General features: G+C 34.2%; 1 protein-coding gene across 3 annotated transcripts in view; it reads left to right on the plus strand.

The window, feature by feature from the left end:
• Nucleotides 1-23,448, plus strand: part of LOC129243087 (anion exchange protein 3-like) — a 194,955-nt gene extending 171,507 nt beyond the window's left edge. For 2 of the 3 annotated variants that reach the window (XM_054880197.1, XM_054880198.1), the window contains 7 exons: nucleotides 5,283-5,474; nucleotides 14,715-14,906; nucleotides 15,032-15,403; nucleotides 15,476-16,788; nucleotides 16,870-17,064; nucleotides 17,138-17,366; nucleotides 21,297-23,448. In XM_054880197.1, coding sequence (XP_054736172.1) covers nucleotides 5,283-5,474; nucleotides 14,715-14,906; nucleotides 15,032-15,403; nucleotides 15,476-16,788; nucleotides 16,870-17,064; nucleotides 17,138-17,366; nucleotides 21,297-21,365 — 2,562 coding nt within the window. In that variant the 3' untranslated portion in view covers nucleotides 21,366-23,448. The remainder of the gene's footprint in view (nucleotides 1-5,282; nucleotides 5,475-14,714; nucleotides 14,907-15,031; nucleotides 15,404-15,475; nucleotides 16,789-16,869; nucleotides 17,065-17,137; nucleotides 17,367-21,296) is intronic. The other variant, XM_054880199.1, reaches the window with a different exon arrangement.
• The last annotated feature ends 295 nt before the right edge of the window (nucleotides 23,449-23,743 follow it).

The following is a 23,743-nucleotide window of genomic DNA, read 5'->3' on the forward strand; positions in this document are numbered from 1 at the left end:
AATGTTCACATATTGGCAACATACTTATATACCATAGATCGGCAATTAACAAACTTGCGAATTCTAATGCACACAAACAGTGTCGGTTTGGTGGCTATGCTGGAAGATTATATATATGGAAGATATAATATATGTATACATGTTTACGCAAATACACTAATTAACATTGCTTTGATAAACATTTTTGCATTCAATTACATTTATTCTTCTCATTACTTGAATATTCATAAGCAACTATGTATGTACGTATGTGTTATATTTGTACAAGTAATAATGCAAATCTTTCATTTCAAATATTTCATTATTCATTTGCTCCAATTTATTGCTATTATTTATTCATGGATTGGCTTTAAATACATAACTGGATAATTGAAATTCTATATTATTATATTTATTATAATAATTTATATATTTATATGAATGTAGAGTATTATTATATATAGTCCTTGCTATATGCATATGTGTATGTACATTATGAATTAAAAACTACATTGCCAACCTGAAATGGAAATGTGTGAAATAATTATATACCCTGAAATAACGATTTATATTTTGTCTTAAAATAGGCCTAAGTTTTAATGCACATATTTTAAGGTCTGCGAACAGCCAGTAGTCGCTGGGAGTCCAAACTGGCGAATACGGTGGGTGTGGGAGCAATTGGAAGTTCAATTCATGCAGCTTTACTATGGTTTTGATTGTTTTGTGGCACGGTGCGTTGCCTTGATAAAAAAAAAAAACAGTGAGCAAACGCGACACTTTGAACAGAGCTTTCTCATAGTCAAATGCTCATGCAATATAAAGCCAACACTGATATCCTTTGATATCTTTGTGATGTCAGCTAACTCACACCTCTTCACTTTTCGATCATTCAAGAGAATTTAGTGGATGTTTTTGTTGTTTTCTAATGTAACCGCCTCATATGGGCGGTCCACTACGTTGTGCATCATAGGTGTCTCTACGACTACGTTTGAAGTCAACAAACCATCGATTTATTTTTGTTTTTGATGGTGCGGATTCCGCGTAAACTTTTTCAAGCAATGGCTTCACTTGAACAGTATTTTTTCCCATCAATAAACAGTGCAAAATTGAAACACGAAATTCTTTTTTTCCATTGTTTTGAAAATAACAAAAGTAACGTCACACTTCGCACAATAATTCAATTCACGAAGTGATGAATAACTAGAATATCATGAAATTTGAACAGCTGTATTTTTAAGGTTAGTGCTAACAGAAAAAGTGGTGAACGCAATAAAACTAGTGACATCTCTATATTAGGTTCGGGACTTTTTAGTCCATGTGTTATGTTGAATTTCATTTCAACACATCCAAGATTTGTAGCGTTGTTATGCTTAGAAGACACCTCATTAACCCTACCCCGAAGGACTTTTTCTGTTCGCGGTTAAACTTCCTTTGTCTAACACGAAGCTCAATTATTCAAGAATAAACCGCTGTAAGCCAAAAGAGCTCTCATGCTTTCTCTGCAAAAAGAATGCAACTTTATAGTTTCTACACTGTTAACAGCAGCCACTTCAAATTTCGTAGTAAAATTCATTAAATATCATAAAACATGCTAAAACAAACTGACACATTTCTTGTAAATTTTGATGAAATTTTGTAGATTTTTCAAAAGTTTTTATTTATTTATTTTGTCTTTGAATGGATACCTTCTTACAGACTATGTTAAGCTAATGTACAATAGTTTAGTAATTCCTAAGAAAAAAAAAACGATTTAAGATGGTTGACTAAGATGCCATACGGCCATGTAAAATCAGCACCAGAAGAATTGAAAAACAAATTTAAATCGGCACATGCCCTAGGAATCGAAGCATTCAACCCGTAGTTGGTTCTCGGGAAGCCAATTTTAAAGGTTTCGCACTGTAGGAGTTTCTTATTAGGAATATTAAATTGAATTATACTTAAATAGATCCAGAAATGATACGAATAATAAATGAGCATGATAAAATAGATCGTCTGCTATCAAGGGGTTTTAAGTCAATCAGTAAACATCGAGAGCGGTACGATGGTAAAGGTTCAGAAAAGTTTTAAAGATCGGAGCGTAAGACGAAGAAAAACTTTCTGAACTCTCTCAATCCGATTAGAGAGACCTGTTTGGTACGATCTCCAAATAACAGCGGCACACTCGAATCTTGATCTAACAAAAGCACAATACAATGTTTTGAGAGTGTGTAGATTGGTAATGCAGAACAATTTCGGCGTACGAATGCTAGCATCGCATATGATCGTCTTATGACGTGGTAAATATGGCTAGTGAAATTTAGTTTAGAGTCGAAAATAACGCCTAAGTCTTTAATTTCCTCATAGGATTGCAAACGTAGGCCAGCAATACTATACGAAGTATTGTTTTATTTAGCATATTTTACGTGAAAGCATTTGCTTATATTTAGTGACAAACGATTTAAATAGCACCAGTTGTGGACTTTGTGTAAGTCAGTTAGTTAGTTGGGTTGCTCTGTCTTAAAGGCAAAGGATGTACGTATGTATATACTTAGTCCTACCATAAGTTGTGGTACAGGTTAAGTATAGACATAGAATTATAACATTTTTTACATGAAGTTAGGTTTATTTAATCATGAAAATATAAAAAAAATGTATTTCCTACGAAATGGTCACCATTTGCCTTACACAAACCTTCTAATGAATAGGCCATTCAGCTATGGTAGCAGTCACGGTTTCCATTGATCTTGAAGCAAATATTGTTTGAGACTCTTCAAATTTCTATGAGGCCATGTTCTGCAATTCTGACCTTCCAAACGCCAAATTTTCAGTGGCTATGAACCCAGGAATATTCTTTTTTAGCCACTGCTGCGTGGTTTTTGTTTTCTGGGCGAGAGTGTAGTATTGCTAGAAGATCCAACGCTCTACATTGAAGAGAATATAGGTCAAATGCTTCAGTGCGCCTTTCAAGACATCCTCTTGATACAGTTTTGCACCGGTCTTAACCGCTTTTTCGCAGAAATGAAGAGATATAACGCTTTTACAAAGCACTCCCCACCAAACCATTACGAAGGCTGGATGGTGGTCACGTTGAACTCTTGGAACAACATTTTTTGCAACTTTGGAAGTTTTAGCATAGATTGTGGGGTTTTACTTATTAAGGCACCTTTCTGGTCTAGAGACATGAAAATTAAAGGCGTTGAAAATTGAAGAAAAACAATTGGTATCAATTGAAAATCATTTATATTCATTACATCAATTCGGTATTAACAAAAAAAAAAATAAATTTTTTTCAATAACAATAATAAAAAAATTGCTTCCCATGACGTAACACATGCCACTGGCGTAACTGATTGGGTTGCCCAGGTACGTCTGTAAAAAAATTCGGTCGACTATTCATCGGGAGAAAGCAATTTTTTTTTTTTTTTGTAAATCTGCTACCCACCATAGCAACATATCATAAGCTATGGTGGGTATCAGATTTACAAAAAAAAAATTGTTTTCTAGATATTTTCTCTGTTTATTGGAAGAACAAAAAAAAAAGATTTTTTTCACGTTCTCGCTCTAAAAAAATAGAAAAATTTATTATAAAATTATAATTCTGCTACCCGCGAGAGCCACAAGTCCACTCAATAACATATTAAAAATTCAAATAAATCGGTTCAGTACTTTTTGAGAAATTACCAACGCCAATTCGGAAAAAATAGTTTCGAGAAAAACACGGTTAACGCGCTTATACCTGGACGTCGTACTCGTTTTAAAAGACTGTAACGTCTAAACTACAACGAATTTGAATATAAAAATTGCCAAGCACATTTTTGAAAGTATAAACTATTATAATTAACATGAAAAAAAATCGATTTTTTTTAGATTCTAGACCAAAAAGGTGCTTTAAAAATGTCTTTAACATTGAAAATTTTCTCATCTGCGAGGAGAATATTGAAAGCGTGCTACGGAAGAAGCTGTTTGCATCTGTCGAGTCCAATTTGTCTAATTTAAGCTTGTTGTATATATCCATATGTATTTTAATTAAGTGTATATAAAATATTTTATTAACTAGAAAATGTAATAAAAAAAATGTATTCAAAATCTGCTTCAATATTAATTACTAAGACAAAATCTTTATTATATCCACTTACATTCCTTGAACATTTTATTTATTCTACTTCTCTTTCTGTTTCCACTCTAATTCATATTCTTTTTCCATAATAATCGTCAATTTTGTCGTGCTTACCCATATCACCGAAAATGCTGGAAAATCACCACTTTTATTACCATGTTTTTGTTACAAAAAAATAATAAAAAAAAATCTTCACTCACTCCTGCACATATACATCCATATGCTATTACAAACAAATTCACATGAAAATTCAATTGATCATTTCAATAAATTTCTCACAATGTACACACTCCACGTGTTTCAATTTTTCTATTTGTGTGCGTGCAAGCAGAAATCACCGCAGAAGAATGGCAATAAAGTAGCAACCGCGATTGCCAAAACAGTAAAGTCATTCAGTAGTTTTTCTATTATTCGTAGGCATATAAATACTTACGTCTGTAATTTGCTGTAAGAGTATCGTAACTGAAAAAGCAAAATTTTAAAGAAAAATGTGGAAATAACCTAAATTTATTTGCTACTTATTTTCAAATTTCTTAATGTAATCTTGTGAAATATTTTCTTGAGTATTTATAAACTTCTATAAGCAGAAATTTCCGCTTAAAGCTTTTACACTTTTTCCCTTGGTATTGAGTTATGACAGTCTTGCAAAAAACGGGCTTTATGTATTGAAATATACGCACAAAAGCGAACTTATAAAACTATTTTGTGTTCAATGTACCAGACAATATAGTTATTGATTAAGTTGTGTCATAAAAACTGACGAAAAGCTAAAAAAAAGTTATTTGTGAAAAAGTTGTGGGCAAAACGAAAGTTTCTAACATTAAAGCATAAACTAGTTAGTTGTTTATGTGCTATATTTCGAACAAATTAAAAAAAAAAGAAATTAATTACATTCTGAAAATTGTTTAAAGTATATTTAATGCTATAAATATATAAATATTTCTCTTTCTCTTTTAACTTTTTTAAATGTATTTATCATCTCGTTATTCATTCCCTTAAATTTTCATTCCAACAACAAAAAATTACAATTTATTCCAATTGTAACCAAATGATCGGCCAATGCATAAAAAAAAATTTAAATCTGTTAAAAAAACTAAAAATTTTAAAAATTTTCGTGCGAATTTTTTTTGTTTCACCAACACATAACATCAAACACAAAAATTCTGTTTAAACACAACATACATTCAAACAAATATATGGGTTGCAGTTGCTTTGGATGGGTGGCGAGATTCAACAGCAATTTCAGCAACAACAACAACAACATCTCATCAATGTTGAGAATGCCAAAAAGCGTCGTTCCGTTTGTGAAACTCTAAGTGCACCACCTACATCCATATCACTTTGCATCGAACCAGGCAGTAACACCAATCGACGGCACTCCACTTTGTCGTATTTGGGAGTAAAGAAAAAAATTAAAAAAAAAAAAAAATATTATTAAACTAAAATTCCATATAGTAATTTTCGAATAGTTTGCAAAAGTTTCTTCGTGATAGCTGTTATTTTTTTTGGTTTGTTTTGAAAATGGTTACATTCATACTGACCTGAAGGAAATTTTTTGCACTTAAAGGGGCTTTGCACTATCAAATGTTTGAAACCAATCATCAGTTATTTTCATGTGTTAGTGAAGAGGAAAGAAGAGCTTTTGGTACAGTAAATAAGTGCAGGTAGACTACATCTTCACTATCTCAATGACAACTAAGATCTGGCACGATCAATTTATAATAAATACTTTTTATATATATATTTTTTCGAACGTATAACGTTAAGATTATAAATACAATTACATGAGGTAGTGTAGGTTATACTAAACAGCTGAGTATCCAAGAATCAGCTGTACTGTACGACAAAATCAAACTTTTTCCAAAATAAAAATGTTCCGGCAATGGATTCCTGTAGGGAACATAAAAAATCGGCGATTTAAAAGTTTATGTAGGAATTTTATTTTAAGGAAGGTCAAAGTTTCCATGATTAAAATTTGCATGATTAATTTTTGGAAATCGGCATAAGAAACTATGTAATTCCTATATTTTGGAAAAATATTTAGTGAAAAGTAACGGAACATATTGTATTTTTGTGGAACATTTCAATTCTCTGACTCCTAAAGTGACGGGCATTTTTTTTCGCTTTTGCGGGAGAAGGCAAACAATACTCATCACGGAGTGATACAGTGGTTTAAAATGTAGCACAAAGATATGTGTCATAAAATTCAACTATAAGTACCGTAAAACTTAAACGCTAGAAGTAAGTATTGAATTATCAAACAAATTTTACAATACGACAATTAAGTTTCTCTAGCATAAGAATGTGTAAAAGGTGACATCTTTGGCCTTCCTCTTAAAAAAAATGTCGAATGTAGTCGCCGATACGCTAAGTTAAACTATGAAAAGTGTGCCGAGAAAAAAAAAATAAAATTGAGTTAGGCCAAATATATCAATGAAGGTAATGAAGAATTGAATAAAGTGAAAAAATAGCAGTCAGACCATTTTGCATATCATGCACGCCACAAAATATCTTTTATGTGTCAAGTGGCGCATACACCCTTTTTGGGTGTTTGGCCTCCTATTTGTCGTGTGCGTCTTGATGTTGTTCCACAAATGGTGGTACCTACAGTTTCAAGCCGACTCCGAACGAAAGATATTTAAATAGGAGGAGAAGTTGGGTCAAACACCCATAATATGTATAGATATAGTAAATACGTATTTACGCTCTAAAGTATATACATTTGACATCTTTGGAAATATTTTGCAAATTCTTAAAAAACCTTAAAGTTGTAAGTACAATTAACTGTTTTAAGTGATTTTCACTATCTTAAAGTAGAATCAAAGGCTTTGAAATACAGTTTGAAGTACGATTCTTGATTCACTTTTATAACACACACATTTAGAATATTGAGTTGTCTGCAAAAATTAGGAAGATTTAGAATTTGAAATTTTTTGAATATTTTTTTTCAAAACTATATGAAAATTATTGATGGCTTACGTGAATTTGCACATCTTACCGCGTACGCCCGTTTGATATTCATCAGTTGATAGGTGCAATGACCATTTTACATTTATATAACTAATGGATTCTTTCGCTTCAGTGCAAATATATACCAAAAGTTAATTTTATGGAATGACACTTTTTCTTCACTTTTCTTGTTATATGATTAAATGTTATGTCTAATTTGCATTTAAAATCGCAACCCTAGTCGTTAACAAATTTGTTTGAAATTTATTGTTTTCATCGTATATTTTTATATACTCATATATGTGTGTATAAAAAGGGTGTTTCAATAAAAAGGTTTAATTTTTAATTGCCAAACTTGAACTGAAATGTGCGCATATTACTTTAATTGTTACAAAAAAATTTATTATGATATACAACTAGGACGACGCCATGTGTTGGATAAGTTATGAAACGGTAGCGGGAATTCGTGAAAGGATTTATGAACTAAATACGAAATTTCGGCTACAGTTGGCTGCCTAATTAGTGCAACTTAACACCTTCGTATTTTTTTTTACATAAAATGTGTGCATATCTTTCAGCAACAATAAATGGGTTCAAAGGCAGGAACGAATATTGCAATAAAATTGTACCCATATTTACATATAACATTTATGCAATTATTATTTTTTTATAAGAATGAGCACCAACAATTCCCTTTCGGTGTTTTAGTAAGTAGTAAAAATAAATACTAAATTTTTTCATTAAATTTAAACCTTTAAAAAAATTTTTTTTTGAGGTATCCTGTTTTAAAAATCTCTGAGATTTTTTAGAATTCCATTTCTAAATTTTAGTATGAAAAATAAATACTTAATGTTTTTAATAAATTTTTAAAATAAACGTGTTTTTGCAACATCCTGCCTTAAAGTTCTTTTAGGTCGAGGTGTCAGCCATTGGGCACACTACAGATAATAAATTATTATTATTACGCACTTTGGTATAAATAAATAAATCTGTTTTTGGGACACACTGTCTTAAAAGTCTCTGAGATTTTAATATAAAAAGTAAATATTTAATTTTTCCACTATTTTTTAAAATAAACGTCTTTTTGAAATACCTTACTTTAAAGCTATCTCGGAAGACCACAAAAGGGCTTTTAGGTCGAAGTGTCGTCCATTGGGCACCCTAGAGATACTAAAATATTGGTATTATATACTAGGGTATAAAAGATAATTACTTAACTTTTTTTATACATTTTTTGGATAAACCTCTTTTTGAAACACCCTGTCTTAAAAACTCTCTGATTTTATAAAATATCATTTCTAAATTTTAGTATGAAAAAGGGTACTTAATTTGTTCCTTTATTTTTAGAACAAACATTTTTTGAGACTCCCTGTCTTAAAGTTATTTCAGATGTTATAGAACTTTATTCATAAACTTTGGCAAATAAAATAGCTAGTTAATTTTTTCACAAATTTTGGAAATAACCTATTCTTGAAACACCCTGTTTTAAAAGTCTCTGCGATTTTGTAGAACTGCGTTTCTAGCTTTTAGTATGAACAATGAGTACTAAATTTTTTACATTAAATTTTAAAATAAACCTCTTTTTGAGACACCCTCTCTTAAGGAAATAATATGACCCTTGCTGAATGGTAGGAATGATACCAAAACATTGCTTCCAAAGAAAATAGTAGAAATACTATTGTATATACAAATTTTTTTCATGCGTCTGTTGCAAATAACTTTTCTACTGCGAGTATGTGTTGTTAAAAAATTAAAGCTTGGAGTAAGTAATTTAGTGATGAAGAGAGGTCCACCAAGATCCCATTCGGGGACTCACACGTGGTAGATAGTGCAGTCCAACGATATAATTATACAACAAAAATAAAAATGAGTATATTTCGACCAACAAAAATATTTAAAGGGACCACTCATAATAAGTAAAAGCCAAGCTCCCCGCAGATGGCATAAACTGTACTTCGCGAATGCGTCTACGGACTCTCTGACTTGTTCTAGCATTTCAAAACATAATTGAAACGTTTTGCTCTTCAAATTAGCAAAAATAAAATATGTAAATATATGTACTTTCAAAAGTTTCATTTATCAGGCCAACAGAAAAATCAGCCAGTCAGTTACAAAGCAATTTTAAAAGTTTGCAAAACAAAATCAATCATTGAATTTTATTTTGTTTTCAAATGTACAATTTTTTAATCCCAATTTTTTCGACAACAAATATCTCAAGGCTTGCGCGCCAAAAAAATTGTTTGTGGATTTTTCTCGATTTTCAATATTTTTTAAAAAGAGTGAAGAAATTATAGACCGTATTCGGTTGAAAATTTTCAAATAAATACTCGTACACAAATACGTAGACAATTGTCACTTAGTTGTTTGATTTTTAAAGATAAAATTTACTTGTCAAAGAATTTAGATACAACAAGTAAGGAAGTTCTAAATTCGGTTCGACTGAACGTAAAATACATACGCACATTTTAGTAAAATAAAATTTGAGCTGATTTTCAATTTTTGAAATCGAAGAAACTCATAGCTTTTAGGGTCAAATGGATAATAATTTATAAAAAATGGTTGTAGTTTTTATCCATTCTCCATAATATTTATGTCGCATCTAGATAAGGTGGGACACAAATTCCGGGTGCCAAGTTTTGGGCGAGTTTTATTAAGCCTTTACCTTTGGTTGCTGGATGGTTTAAATGGTGATTCTTCCAGAGTCCAACAAGCGCTTCCGCACCATTTTGTTGCCACATCCTCGTTACCAACTTGTTTACCAGTTATTTACGGCATGACTATAACCAGTCTGTGCGGTTCAGGAACCTTATCAGGTTGTTGACATCTAAGCCAGACAGCTGTTCCAGACTTTCGAACAGCAGTTTACCCAGGGTTAACATTCTGTCCTTCCATAGGGAAGGGCATTCGCAGAGGAAATGGAAAATAGTTTTTTTTTTCTCTGATTTTTTACAACTGTGACAGTATGTATTGTGAGGGTCCCTCACTGAGGGATACCCATTTTGGCTGCTTATTCTCCCACAGACCAAAAGCCAGTTATGACTGCCGTTAGTCTCCAGGCGTCCCGTCGTTTCATGTTTATCAATGTCGACGATTGCTTGAGGTTGTAAGTGGGCCATAACGTCCTGCTGATTTTGCATTTCGTCTGGTCTCTCCATCTACAATCTGCGATTCGGAGCCTTTACCTTTACTTGCGTTATAGTTATTTTCATGAGCCCATAGTTAGTACCAAATATCAGAAATTTCGCTTCATTTATAACAGAGATACCGCATTTTTTTCTTTTTTTCAATAAATATTATACAGAAGGTAGACACGGATATAGACCGCTTTCGCCCATCTTCAGTACCAAGCTATTATACCTTGGCGAGCAAAGTTATAATACCCTAGGGCACAAATGAAAATGGGTGTAAAAGTGCAGGCATATATGCATAGGTTATTTAGGTATGTATAGGTATGTAAATATGTATGTTTATATACATAGGTAAATCTTGCTATTCTTCTCGATATATGCCCCTCCATGAAAGTAATTTAAATTATGTACCTCAACTATATAATAACAGATATTCATATGTAGAAAAAAACATACCAACAGGCACGCATAAAACTGAAGAGTAGATTAAAATAAAAAAATAAAAATCCCAAAATATCAGTTATGAGCAGAATGATTCAGCTTTTATACATACATACATATACATAGAAATTATTCTGCTTAGTAGCCCAGTAGAACTTGAGACAATCGTTCGAGTACTTCCGGAGTATACCCCGTGAGTAGATGATTACTTTCCATTGCTCCCGATATTTCTGTGAATTTGTTATTTTGTATGTATGACATACTTCTTCTTGCATTGAATGCACTCCTTGTTTTTTTTTTAAATATCAAATCATTGAGTAATGCGACCCTCAGCAGCTAGCAAAACCTTACCCCTTGAAGATTGAAAAACTAATTTGATGGCTTACGGCTTTGCTATTATGGCTGCCTTATGTGACTTATATAGTTTAAAAGAGTACTTAGGTGAGTCACGGAAAGTATCATAATAAGCGTCTTCAAAATCTTTCCTGGAAACTAAGTTATTGCGAAGGCGGTTATAAACACAAAATGCCAATGTTGGTATGAGACTGGTTTCCTGGAAATAGGGATAAGGAATACTATTCAGCAAAATAAACACCTTTGATATTTCCAAACAAGCGTTTATCTCCTTCATCTAATGTTTCCCAAATGTTTCGATTCTCCTCAAATAATACGAATTCTAGTACGAATACGAATAACATCTTCATTCGGTATAAATCACTTATGCACCATCGAATCGTTTCTTCATATTTGGAAACAGGAAATAGTCGCATTGTGCTGAGACTGGAGAATATAATTGATAATGTTGTCCTAACTTTTTATTGGGCTCTGGTATGTTGTGATGAGTTTACGTTTCAACTATGGTTATGAAAATATGGTATAAAAACTCGTTGGATTCGCGTTTGAAGATCGACAAACACCTCTTAGAAGTTGTTATACATATACCGTGGATTATCGGCAATTCTGGTTTGCTGACCTCAATCGGGTGGTCAGAAACTTCGGCGATACTTATGCCAGTACGATCGCGCCGCAACTAAGTAATCAAAAAATGGATAGTATGAGTCGTTGGTAAAGAATCCCCATTATAAATGATTTTCAAGCTTTTGTTTGGTTTACGTGAAAAATAATATTTATTGCGTACGTTTTTCCATTTTTACGAAAATGCCTCCATCTGTTTTAAATGGTTGTTTCTACAAAAGTCTTTAGCAAATCAAAAACTTAGTTAGCATTCCTTTGAAAGAGACTTTTTCGACCAACCTCCTAAAGGCTAAGAATAAATCTTATGATTTGCAGGAAGCAAATAGTAAGCTTAGAAATGTGTGAGCTTCAAATATTTATATATACATACATATGTATGTATTTTGGTAGAAAATTACCTGATTCAGTCTTAAAATTTACCTAGTCCGCAAATTCTAAATGAATTCCAACATATGGAAGATGCGTGAAGCTTAATAGTGCAAACTAAGTCCTTAAACTCTATTGGTGCACCATCGAATTTAAAAAGCTCTCGTTTTTATGATGATGGCTCACATTCGCAATTCAAAATTTAACCTCAGTTGCTGCATTTAGCCTTAATTTAAGGCCAACTGAATCAGCATTGTGAAAGATTTCTTGTTTTACTAAATAAATAGTAACACCTCTGCTTTAATATATAATATATACAGAGAGTCATGTGTATCCGATATAACAGTGAATTTATTAATTTACGAACACAATTTAGTACCTCTGCTTCAGCAGTAGATAGCGAATGTGAGCCGTGTTAAAAAAGCAAGTGCACATTTCGGACTTAATTGCTGTTCTGTCAATAGACAAAAAACTTCACTCTAAAATTAATGAAGTTAAATTAAACAAAGCTAAACTCTATCCGAACCATATTTTATATACCCGCGCACATTTTAGTGAAACTTAATAAGGGCTGGTTGTTTGTTAACTTTTGGAATCAAACTCACTCATAGTAAACGAGATTTAGATCGTAACATCAAACAGAATTTATCTTAACATATAAAAAGGCGGCGTGGTTTTATCCGACCACAATAATATTTATCTTGGATCTAAATTAATTGGAGTGTACCAAGTTTTGGGCGATTCGTTCTAAGTTGTTATTAAGACACATGCATTTACCCGAAAGTTGTCAAGGCACCTCTAATTTTCAGAATTTTACCTGCATTGTATTTCTTTATTTGCCTTTATAAATTTTACCAAACTTCTTTAATTTTGATTCACGGGCAGATGAATGGGGAAACGTGGCAAAATTAACTTCTTTCATCATAAGTATAGTACAGTAACGGACACTGAAATAAGGCACTAAAACAAGCAACACAATTTTATATCTCTTACTGTTCTAATGCGCGCGGGTATATAAATATAAATTTTTTATTTTGTTTTTCGAACTAGATTACCTTTAATTATTTTTAATCTTATTCCTTTTTTAATCTCATTTTATAAACTTTGAATGCGTTTCAATCCCAGTGTAGATATACTAATTTTGTCTATTTAAAAAAAAAAACATGTTAAAACTTTAATATTTATACCTGTAAAGTTTCATGCATAGCACCATTTGTATTTATGAATACGTCAGCACTTGCATGTAAATATATATTTTTATACATACATACGAATATTAGAAAATTTTTGTTCTACCGATTCTTATTACTTTTAAAAATTGCCGCATGCTTCTTAGAGTAGGTGAAAGAAATATTTAATTCAATGCCTTATAGCCTATTTACACTGCAACTTAACTGCTTTTATGTGTCACTACAGCTAATCAAAACATTTAAATGGTTAAGCTTCCACTAATTGTTATTATATCGAAACTCGTAAGCTGTCTTTCAGAACGGAGTTAACTCAGCTTTACTGGCCTAGCAGAAAATGCTATTCTAAATGTGATATCCGTATCACCAGAGAAGTGTAAATATGTTACTAAAATTATTGAATATGATTACAACCAAAATACGATAGAAACATAACGCTTAAGGTGATGGGAATCCCCGCCATTCAATTTTCAAACTCTTTGCGGTGTTCACTGGTCACTGGGGGATCGGCACTCATGCGGAGAAGCTTGGAATTCCATACAACTCAGAAGCTGTGGGGATCCTACAGAGAAAGAGACTGTTGAACATTTTCTCTGCAAATGTCCTGCTCAGGCGGCTAGGCGCTTGAGATCCCTTAGCGTGCCCTTTGGGGATGACTTGAAGAAATTCTGCTCCATAGATCCCTTTTCTCTCCTCCACTACATCAACAGCACTGGATGGATGTATAAGGATTTCTCTTCCCAATAATTTTTGTTTGCATAGGTAATGGTTCACATTGTGCTATCAAAACGGCACGTAAGTGCTAGTTGAAGTGTGTCTGTGGCTCTGCCATTTTACCTACCTACCCACCTACAACCAAAATAGAGGGTTCATATAAGTGCTGCCCATAACACCTATTAAAATGATCCAGATCATTGTAGGATTTTGTCGGACACTGAGCTGAATAGCCCAAGAAAATACGCTAAATACAAAATTTGCATGTAAAGAAATCTGAGGCAGTACGTTTATCATCTTTGCCCTTCCTGCTTGTTCCCACTTAGTGGTATTTGGCACATAATGAAAGAAGAAGAGTTTATTATTATAAGACATATCTACTAATTTCGATTAATGCGGGTGATAGTAAAAAATTTCAAGTTTTATAGAAAGAAAAAAATCGTACTGCAATCGGTTGAATCCTTCTTGATTTGTTGTAGTTTGAACATTAGTTTAATGATTTGTTAACACATTTCGTGGAATTGCAATTCATTTAAAAATTTCAGAGCGTTTTGGGAATACTTACAAGTATTAATGTACATATGCACATAATTTCAGTTTTACTTTATGAGATGTAACAGTACAGTCTTTTCTGAGTATTGTCTACAAACCTCTAATGTAAACAAGTTAACTCCATTCCGATGGAAATGCTTGGTATTTTTCAAATCCAACGGGAATTTTAAAGGCAGTTAAGAGTTCGGTGAAAATTGGTTTTAATATTTAACAACTTCAATTTATCTTTTTCAAAATATTTTTATTAAACAATTCTTTATTACCGAGTCTTAATATTTTATTTTAAGTTTTTTTACTTAAAACCAAAACAAAATATTACTACCCTAGAATCTAACTGGAGAAGACAAGCGGCCCAAGATAATGCCCGCTAGCGAAATTGGCGGCAGCAAGCGTAGTAATGATTTAAAGATTGATATCAGGGACGATATGTATTCGTCGTCGCAGGAGAATCTACAGAAGCTGCAAAATGATAGTATACTCAAGCGTATACCCGTGGGCGCTGAAGCGACGACTGTATTGGTATGTATGCAGTAGGTTTGAAAAACTGTAATATCATATTTCTATATTATAATATATGTATGTATGTATGTATGTAAATAATTTCCTAATCATATTAATGGGTATTCTCCCTATGACCTGCTTAGGTCGGTGCTGTAGATTTTCTTCAACAGCCAACAATTGCGTTTGTACGTCTCGCCGAAGGTGTGCTTATGCCCACTTTGACCGAGGTAGCTGTGCCCGTGCGTTTTATGTTCATACTCATGGGTCCACCAACGCTCGATTTGGACTACCATGAAGTGGGCCGCTCTATTGCCACTCTAATGGCGAACGAACCGTTCCATGCAATCGCATATAAGGCAGACGATCGCAAAGATCTGCTTTCAGCTATCAACGAATTCTTGGATGATTCAATTGTATTGCCACCGGGTAATTGGGAGCGTCAAGATCTTTTGCCATTTGAGGAATTGAAAGCAAAAAAGGACTGGATTCGTTCACGCAAGCGCAAAGCGTTGGAGGTAAGTATTTCAAAGCAACAACTATCCACTGACAGTTATTAACAAAAGTATATATTTCATCTCTGTGGATAGGTAAAGAATGAACTGAAGGAGAAGATAAAGCAAGAAGCTAAAATAATTGTTGAAAAGAAACCGGAATTAGATATTCTTGATGGCAAGAAAAAAATCAATCCGCTCGAAAAGACACACAAGTGGTGGGGTGGCCTACGTAATGATCTCAAGCGTCGTCTGCCCATGTATAAGAGCGATATTACCGATGGTCTGAATTCGCAAACGTTAGCCGCTACTATCTTTATGTACTTTGCCTGCCTCTCGACAGCTATCACTTTCGGCGGTCTAGCCTCCGAAAAGACGGGCAATCTAATTGGTATTTCGGAGACATTATTGAGCACGGCACTTTGTGGTATAATTTTCCATACGATTTCCGGTCAACCACTCGGCATTATAGGCACCACTGGCCCACTGTTACTTTTCGACGAAGCATTGATTAACTTTTGCCGCGAGAATAATTTACCCTTTCTCACGATCCGCGCTTACATTGGCGTTTGGTTGGCCATCATTGCCACAACTTTGTCTGCATTCGAATGCAGCGTTTACGTGCGCCTGTTTACGCGTTTCACCCAGGAAATCTTCTCAGCATTGATCACATTGATCTATATCTATGAGACGTTGATGAAATTGGTATCTGTGTATAAGAAGAATCCACTATTGGCCGACTATAATTTCCCGCCAGCAACGCTCGCACCACAACTGCAGAGCTACGACAACACAACTACGGATAGTTTCGGTAATGTGACCGCCGATGTGTCGATATCAAACACAACATCCAGTATTGGTTTAATTTCGAACATTGTATCCCACACAAATATGCCAAACACAGCACTCTTCTGCACGATACTCACCTTGGGCACCTTCACTATCGCCTACTATTTGAAACTCTTCCGTAACTCCCATTTCCTGGGACGAAATGCTCGCCGTGCGCTGGGTGACTTTGGTGTGCCGATTGCTATAGCAATTTTTGTATTAATTGACTATCTGATACCTCAAGTGTACACTGATAAACTCAGCGTGCCAGAGGGTATTTCACCCAGCGATCCGGAAGTGCGCGGTTGGTTGGTGTCTTTGGGTGGCATGCCCGTTTGGGCACCATTTGCTTGTGGTATACCAGCTATTTTGGTGTACATTCTCATCTTCATGGAATCGCACATTTCCGAGTTGATTGTCGATAAACCAGAGCGTGGCCTGAAGAAAGGCTCAGGACTGCATTTGGATATTGTGATATTAGGTTTTTTGAATACATGTTGCGGTCTTTTTGGTACTCCATGGCATTGTGCAGCCACGGTACGTTCAGTAACGCACGTATCTGCGCTAACTGTTATGTCAAGGTGAGAAGAAAATAAGATTTTGAAAAAATCATTTACATTTTGTGCTTAATAAATTATTCATACATAAATATTATATTTAAGGACCCACGCCCCTGGTGAATCGCCGCGTATTATTGATGTTAAAGAGCAGCGTTTGTCTGGCTTCTTTGTGTCGCTCATGATTGGATTGTCCGTAACAATGGCACCGCTGCTGCGTTTGGTGCCTATGGCAGTATTGTTTGGCGTATTTCTGTACATGGGTATCGCTTCGATGAGTGGCGTACAGTTCTTCGAAAGGTACGTTTTTGTATCTTGTGAGCAAAGGCACTCTTTTATATATTTACTTAATCGATATTTCTGATATTTATAGAATGAGACTATATTTCATGCCGGTAAAACATTATCCACCCACACCGTATGTAAAACGTGTGCCCACCTGGAAAATGCACATGTTCACCACCATACAATTGCTTTGTCTGACATTACTCTGGGCTGTGAAATCATCCAAGATATCATTGGCTTTCCCATTTTTCCTCATCCTGATGGTACCGATAAGACAGCGACTTGTGATGCTCTATACACCCGAACAACTGCAAGCGGTAAGTGAAGTACGCAAGATGCACTTGTGGGCAAGAGTGTTATAATTTTTTTTACCCAATGGTTGTGCGTAGTCGCATAAAACAATTATATAATATTATATACGAGTATACCAAAAGATCAGAATTAGTCGATTTAGTCATGTCTCTATGGGCATCCATGCGCACAGTAAATAGGGAAATTGGGTAAGTAATATCACTTAGTCACAATCGCTCCATTTTTGGCAAAAAGATGCGGTCGGTAGGTTGAAACGGTAAAAGGATGTAGAGGTGAGCGTCAATGCGCACAAAAAATAACTCTGAGCAATTTTTGGTCCTTAGTTAATTTGTGCTGAGTAAAACGTACACAGACCTCTCATAAACCCAAATGACCATAAAATTGCGATAAATTGATGTTTTTGAGATATTCAACTTTGATTCTATGAATTCCAACGATGATTACGGTTCATTTTTGATAAATTTACTAACAATTTCGATGGAGTTTTCTGTTCGGTGGTTACTCATTTTCATTGTCATTTATGTCCTCACAACCATCTCTGAAACGTGTAAAACCCCCTGGCATGAGATAGACAATCATCGCCATAAACTTTTTTCTTCAATTCAAATGTTAAAACAAAATTTCATATTAGCTCTTTGTTCGAAACTAATTTTTGTACCGATGACACAAACATACTGATACTTTAGATGCAATAACTTCGCTTCCGTGGCGCATAATGCATCAACATATCGAAAATTTATAATTTTTGCAAGTGTCATCATCGTACGTCAATCATATTTGACCCTTATAAAGATAAATATTATCATTTTCAAATTTAAAATTTTCAAAATAACTTTTTTGTTCAGTAAAATGATTGGAGAACAAACTTGGATGATAATTTTGCGCCACCTTGTACAATACTTGTTATCGTCCAGCTAGGCGCGACCTAAGTGCGGAGTCACACTGTGCGTTTTCACCGGAGCGTTGAAAACGCTCCGGCGCGAAAGGATGGCAATGACGAACGCGTTTGTATGACAGTTGTCACACTGTGCGTTGTCGCCGCACCTACCGGACGGTTGCCGCAACTTGCTGCGGCGATGCGGCTTGACCGCAAGACCGGAAGACATCGACGACACAAGTATTCTTACGAATACCGTCACACTGTGCAGTTCAAACGCAGCGTTTTGCAATTGTTGAAGTCACTGTAACAAACATCGATAAATACTAAAATGTTTTATTAAATTTAATAATATAATAATAATAATAATATTTAAAAAATTTATCACTATAGAGGCGAATATTTTCGAAAAACCGTCGAAATTTCTCAGTTGATTCACGATGAGAAAAGAATGGATGGACCCAGTGTTGGCGATTCACTGGCTCTCTCAATAATCCTTCCGCTTCCAATAGCGAAATTGCAATTATTTTTTTTCTCAAAATTTTCCGGGACATCTTGTTGTGCTTACAGAATGCAGCAGACTGACGCAGATTGTCGCTGAGTGACCGTACAGTGTGACATGTCGATCCGGTGCGGTGAAAACGCATGCGTTTCAACCGCTCCGGTGAAAACGCACAGTGTGACTCCGCACTAAAGATGACTTGAAATTTTTATGCACTACTGGACTTGTTTAGTTCTAAAATGTATCTATTGCTTTTACACGAAGCAGTTTTACTTAATGAGATAAACTTTTCGGAATAGGGTTTTGATTAGAAAACCATTATTCACTTAGAGATTCGTGCAAGAACGAAAATTTCATGTAAATGAAATGTATTAGTGATCCGTGTTATTTCAATCGTGTTAAAAAAGACCTTGTAAAAAGAGAATTGTGTATATGAGAATTGTCATCATTTAAATGTCCACCATGAGCACGTCCACAGGCAAAAGGGCATCGATATATCGATGAATAAGGTTGTTCAGCAACACTTTGCGCTACAGCTGCAATATTCTCAACCGAAAATCCAGCTCTTAATGTGCCCGTTTTTTTCTATACTCGACAAAACCAGTTTTTTTAAATTTTTCATCAATCTGTGATTCGGGCGATTATTTTCACACAAAAAATCAGGAATATCGGTGTTCTCAAAAATAGATAAATTTTAGTATGTTCCAATAAGTTCCAATATTTTTAACGCTATGTTCTATCGTGTAATTTGTAATATTACATCAGTCTGCTTAACAAATGTCAAAGATGGCGTGTACAAAAATTATAGGAAAAATATATAGAAACTAGCAAACCCGGCCCGCTTCGCTGGGCAAAGACACGGCGGGTCCACGTTTTGGCATATATTTCGAGACCCTAGTCATCAATAGGTATGAATATTACCCCGTATTAAAGCACTTATCAACAGCTTTCATTTGATACCCATATTGTACATACACAACCAAAGGTTACCCGGGTCCACGTTTTGACCTATATCTCGAGACTCTATCTACCAATAGGTATCCAAACTATACGGAAACCATCTTCAATACCTACTTAACAATGTGTGTAAGTTTGGTTTAATTCGGTGCAAAGACACGGCGGGTCCACGTTTTGGCATATATTTCGAGACCCTAGTCATCAATAGGCATGAAAATTACCCCGTATTAAAGCACTTATCAACAGCTTTTATTTGATACCCATATTGTACATATACAACCAAAGGTTACCCGTGTCCACGTTTTGACCTATATATCGAGACCCCAGTCACGGAGCGGCATGAAAAATACTCTGTACTAAAGCATTCACCAACAGCTTCAATTTGATATCCATATTGTACGAACACATTCTAGGGTCCACGTTTTGGTCTCTATCTCGAGACCTTAGTCACAGAGCGGCATGAAAAATACTCTGAACTACAGCATTCACCAACAGCTTCCATTTGATACCCATATTGTACATACACAACCAAAGGTTACCCGCGTCCACGTTTTGACCTATATCTCGAGACCCCAGTCACGGAGCGGCATGAAAAATACTCTTTACTAAAGCATTCACCAACAGCTTCAATTTGATATTCATATTGTACAAACACATTCTAGGGTCCACGTTTTGGTCTCTATCTCGAGACCCTAGTCACAGAGCGGCATGAAAAATACTCTGAACTACAGCAGTCACCAACAGCTTCCATTTGATACCCATATTGTACATACACAACCAAAGGTTACCCGCGTCCACGTTTTGACCTATATCTCGAGGCCCCAGTCACGGAGCGGCATGAAAAATACTCTGTACTAAAGCATTCACCAACAGCTTCCAGTTGATATCCATATTGTGCAAACACATTCTAGGGTCCACGTTTTGGTCTCTATCTCGAGACCCTAGTCACGGAGCGGCATGAAAAATACTCTGAACTACAGCATTCACCAACAGCTTCCATTTGATACCCATATTGTACATACACATCCGAAGGTTACCCGGGTCCACGTTTTGACCTATATCTCGAGACCTTTTTTTTAATAAGAAGTATCCTATGTTACTTCTAACACCTCCAATAACATGTGTACAAAGTTTCATAATAATCGGTTAAGTAGTTTTGGCGTGAAAGCGTAACAAACAAACTTACATTCACATTTATAATATTAGTAGGGATTAGTCACTATTTACATCTAAGCGTCACTTTTGAAATACCCAATACTTTTATAGATGATTATCATTCGGCTGTCTTAAAAAATTTGTTTCTTTAAAGCTGTGAAAGCCTGAAAAAGTCTGCTATGAAAATGTCTCTAAAAAAATTTATGTTTCATTCGGTATCGGCAAAAACTACAGGTAACGCACAAATGTTAACAAATGACATTTATATTGTGTTACATGAAGTTGGTATATTGAAAATTTATTTTACTATATCATATAATTATTACATTATAAACTATTATGAAAACTTATTGTATTATATAATGTCTTGTAATCGTAGAATTAAAGACACTCGTAATACTGAATTTTAATAGCATCACTAATAGCTTTAATTCTTTTACTTAGCTCGATGGCAGTGAAGTCAAGGATGAGGATGAACCTGATTTCTATGTAGAAGCTACTATTCCCGCTTAAAAAGTAATATAAATACTTTCCCTTCAAATGTGCATATTTGTAATTAAAGGAATTGCCTGTACTTAAGCATAAACTTATAAACTTAAGTGCTCTATATTATTTCATGTATTGTTCATAACGGTATTTTTTTGTTTGTTTTTAATTAGATGTATATATATACAATTATATTTTGGAAGCTTTTTGCTTAAAATGTAGTTAAATTTGTTTTATCACCTAAAGATGATGTAAAATGATTCCATTATAAAAATGTTTGAATAAGTAAATGAAACAATGTATTTTTCTATCCACCAAAAACAAAAGAACGAACCTATAAAATTACTTAAGTCAAAACAAACAAAGATTAATCTATGTGTATATTTTAAAATTAAAACAAAAAGAAACAAAACAATTTTGTTACGTGAAATATGCACCATTTACTACGTATTTCACGATGGAAGTATTAAAAAGTGTAACAATTAATAGTAACTATGTAGTTTATAGTTGAGAGTATTGCAATTTTAGTAGTTTTTATCATAGAAATTTTAATTAAATTATTGTCACAAAACGGCCAGGCAACCAGAAAGGAAGATGGCCCGAGCTAAACTTAAAAGAAAGGAAAACTCGACAAATAGCTAATTATTATTGAAATGCACTTGTAACTTAATGAGAGAATACAGTGGTGCATATATATACAAGGTGGCGCAAAATTAATCATCAATTTCGTTTATGACTAACTTTTTTACTAAATAAAAAAAGAAACAGATTTTAAATGATGAAAATCTTTATGTTGACTTTTACGCGCTCCATTGCTTGTATGTTTGTATACTGCAGCTGTCTATCTCACAAGTGTCAAATATGATTGACGTGTGACGCCGTTTGCATACTCTTTTATAACCACCTTGTATATTCCTTTAAACGCAACTGATTCATTTTAAAGTTGATTAAGTCACAAAATAAAATCTTTAACATTTGGCAACTTTTAATATATGAAATTCATGTTTGAGTCTTGAGGTTCCTGTTATAAAACATATATTTTTTAAAACCAAAAAAAATAAATGTAAACTATTTTTTTACATTTAGAGGGTAGACTGGTTGTCTTTCACTCCATTAAAATATGAAAAATGCCTAAAGGAAAATATTTGTTGGAGACAGAAAAAATTAAAATTAACTTTTATCATAAAAATCATAAATCTGGGTCTGTCGTACGTATCTAAAAAAAAGGAGAAGAAAGACATGGTGTCAAAAAACAGACGAAAGTTAATCAAAACTTGACAAAAAAAAAAAAAATTGAGACGAGCAGGCACAAGGCAACCAAAACTAAGCTCAATGCTACTGAAGTACAAAGAAAGCATGATCTGCCATTGTCAGAAGTCATGAGTCATGACGCCTTCACTAATTGCACGAAGACACTTTGCAAGCGCTTGTTTAAATCACCCAACATGACGGCACAGCAAGAATTTACTTGCATACATAAGAAATGGATTACTTAGTGAAATAAAGTTGCATGAGTTGTTATTGGCATGATCTTCGAAGTAATAATTTTCTGATGTCGAAAAGGAACTTTGGCGTTGGGAGTGTCATGGACACTAGAAAGGTTCCGTTTCCCCAAAAATTAACGCGGTTATTTATAATAAAACTGCCGCCGTGGCCAAATGAGTTGGTATTTGATTACCATTCGGAATCTGGACTTCGAATCTCCGTGCATGAAGCACCAAATGATTGAAAAAGGTTTTTTTCTAATAGCGGTTGCCACTCGCAGGTAATGCAGAATCTCCACGTTTATTTCTACCATGAAAAACTATTTGCCATTCTAATAAAAAACCACCAGCCATTCGAATGACGCGCAAAATTGTAGGTTCCTCCGTTTGTGGGAAAACATCCTACCACAAATGGGAGGAGTTGCGCGGCCAAGCACTAAATAAAAAAGTGGTTGGCGCCAATTTCTAATAAAATGTGAGAAGATGCTCTCATCACTTTTATGTATGGAACAATGCGCGATAACTCCGCCTTCCAGCAGGGCGACCCAGCAATTAATATCTTACGGACATAGTTAGAGTGGTGTAGTGAGAACCTCATCTGGTTCCAGCTTGTATACAGACCAGACCTAATTACAGTATTTGCGATCAAAAACTTTGAAATAGTTATTTTTGTGCGGTTATCGAGTTCAAATTGAAAACTAAGCTCAAATTGGTACAAAAATACTTCCAAGCTTAGTAAATTTGATGCCAAAAAGAATATTTGAACTGATTAAAAAAAGAAAATAATAATAATAAATAAAATAGAAAATCAATAAATTTTTATATATGTGTACAATATTTCTGTTGCTTTGCCTAAGTGCACTTAAACAAATATTTCTTCTGTTACGTCATGTGACAAAAATCAACTTTTTTTGTTCGCCA

This window comes from Anastrepha obliqua, chromosome 3 (assembly GCF_027943255.1).
Source record: "Anastrepha obliqua isolate idAnaObli1 chromosome 3, idAnaObli1_1.0, whole genome shotgun sequence".
NCBI classification, from domain to species: Eukaryota; Metazoa; Arthropoda; class Insecta; order Diptera; family Tephritidae; genus Anastrepha; species Anastrepha obliqua.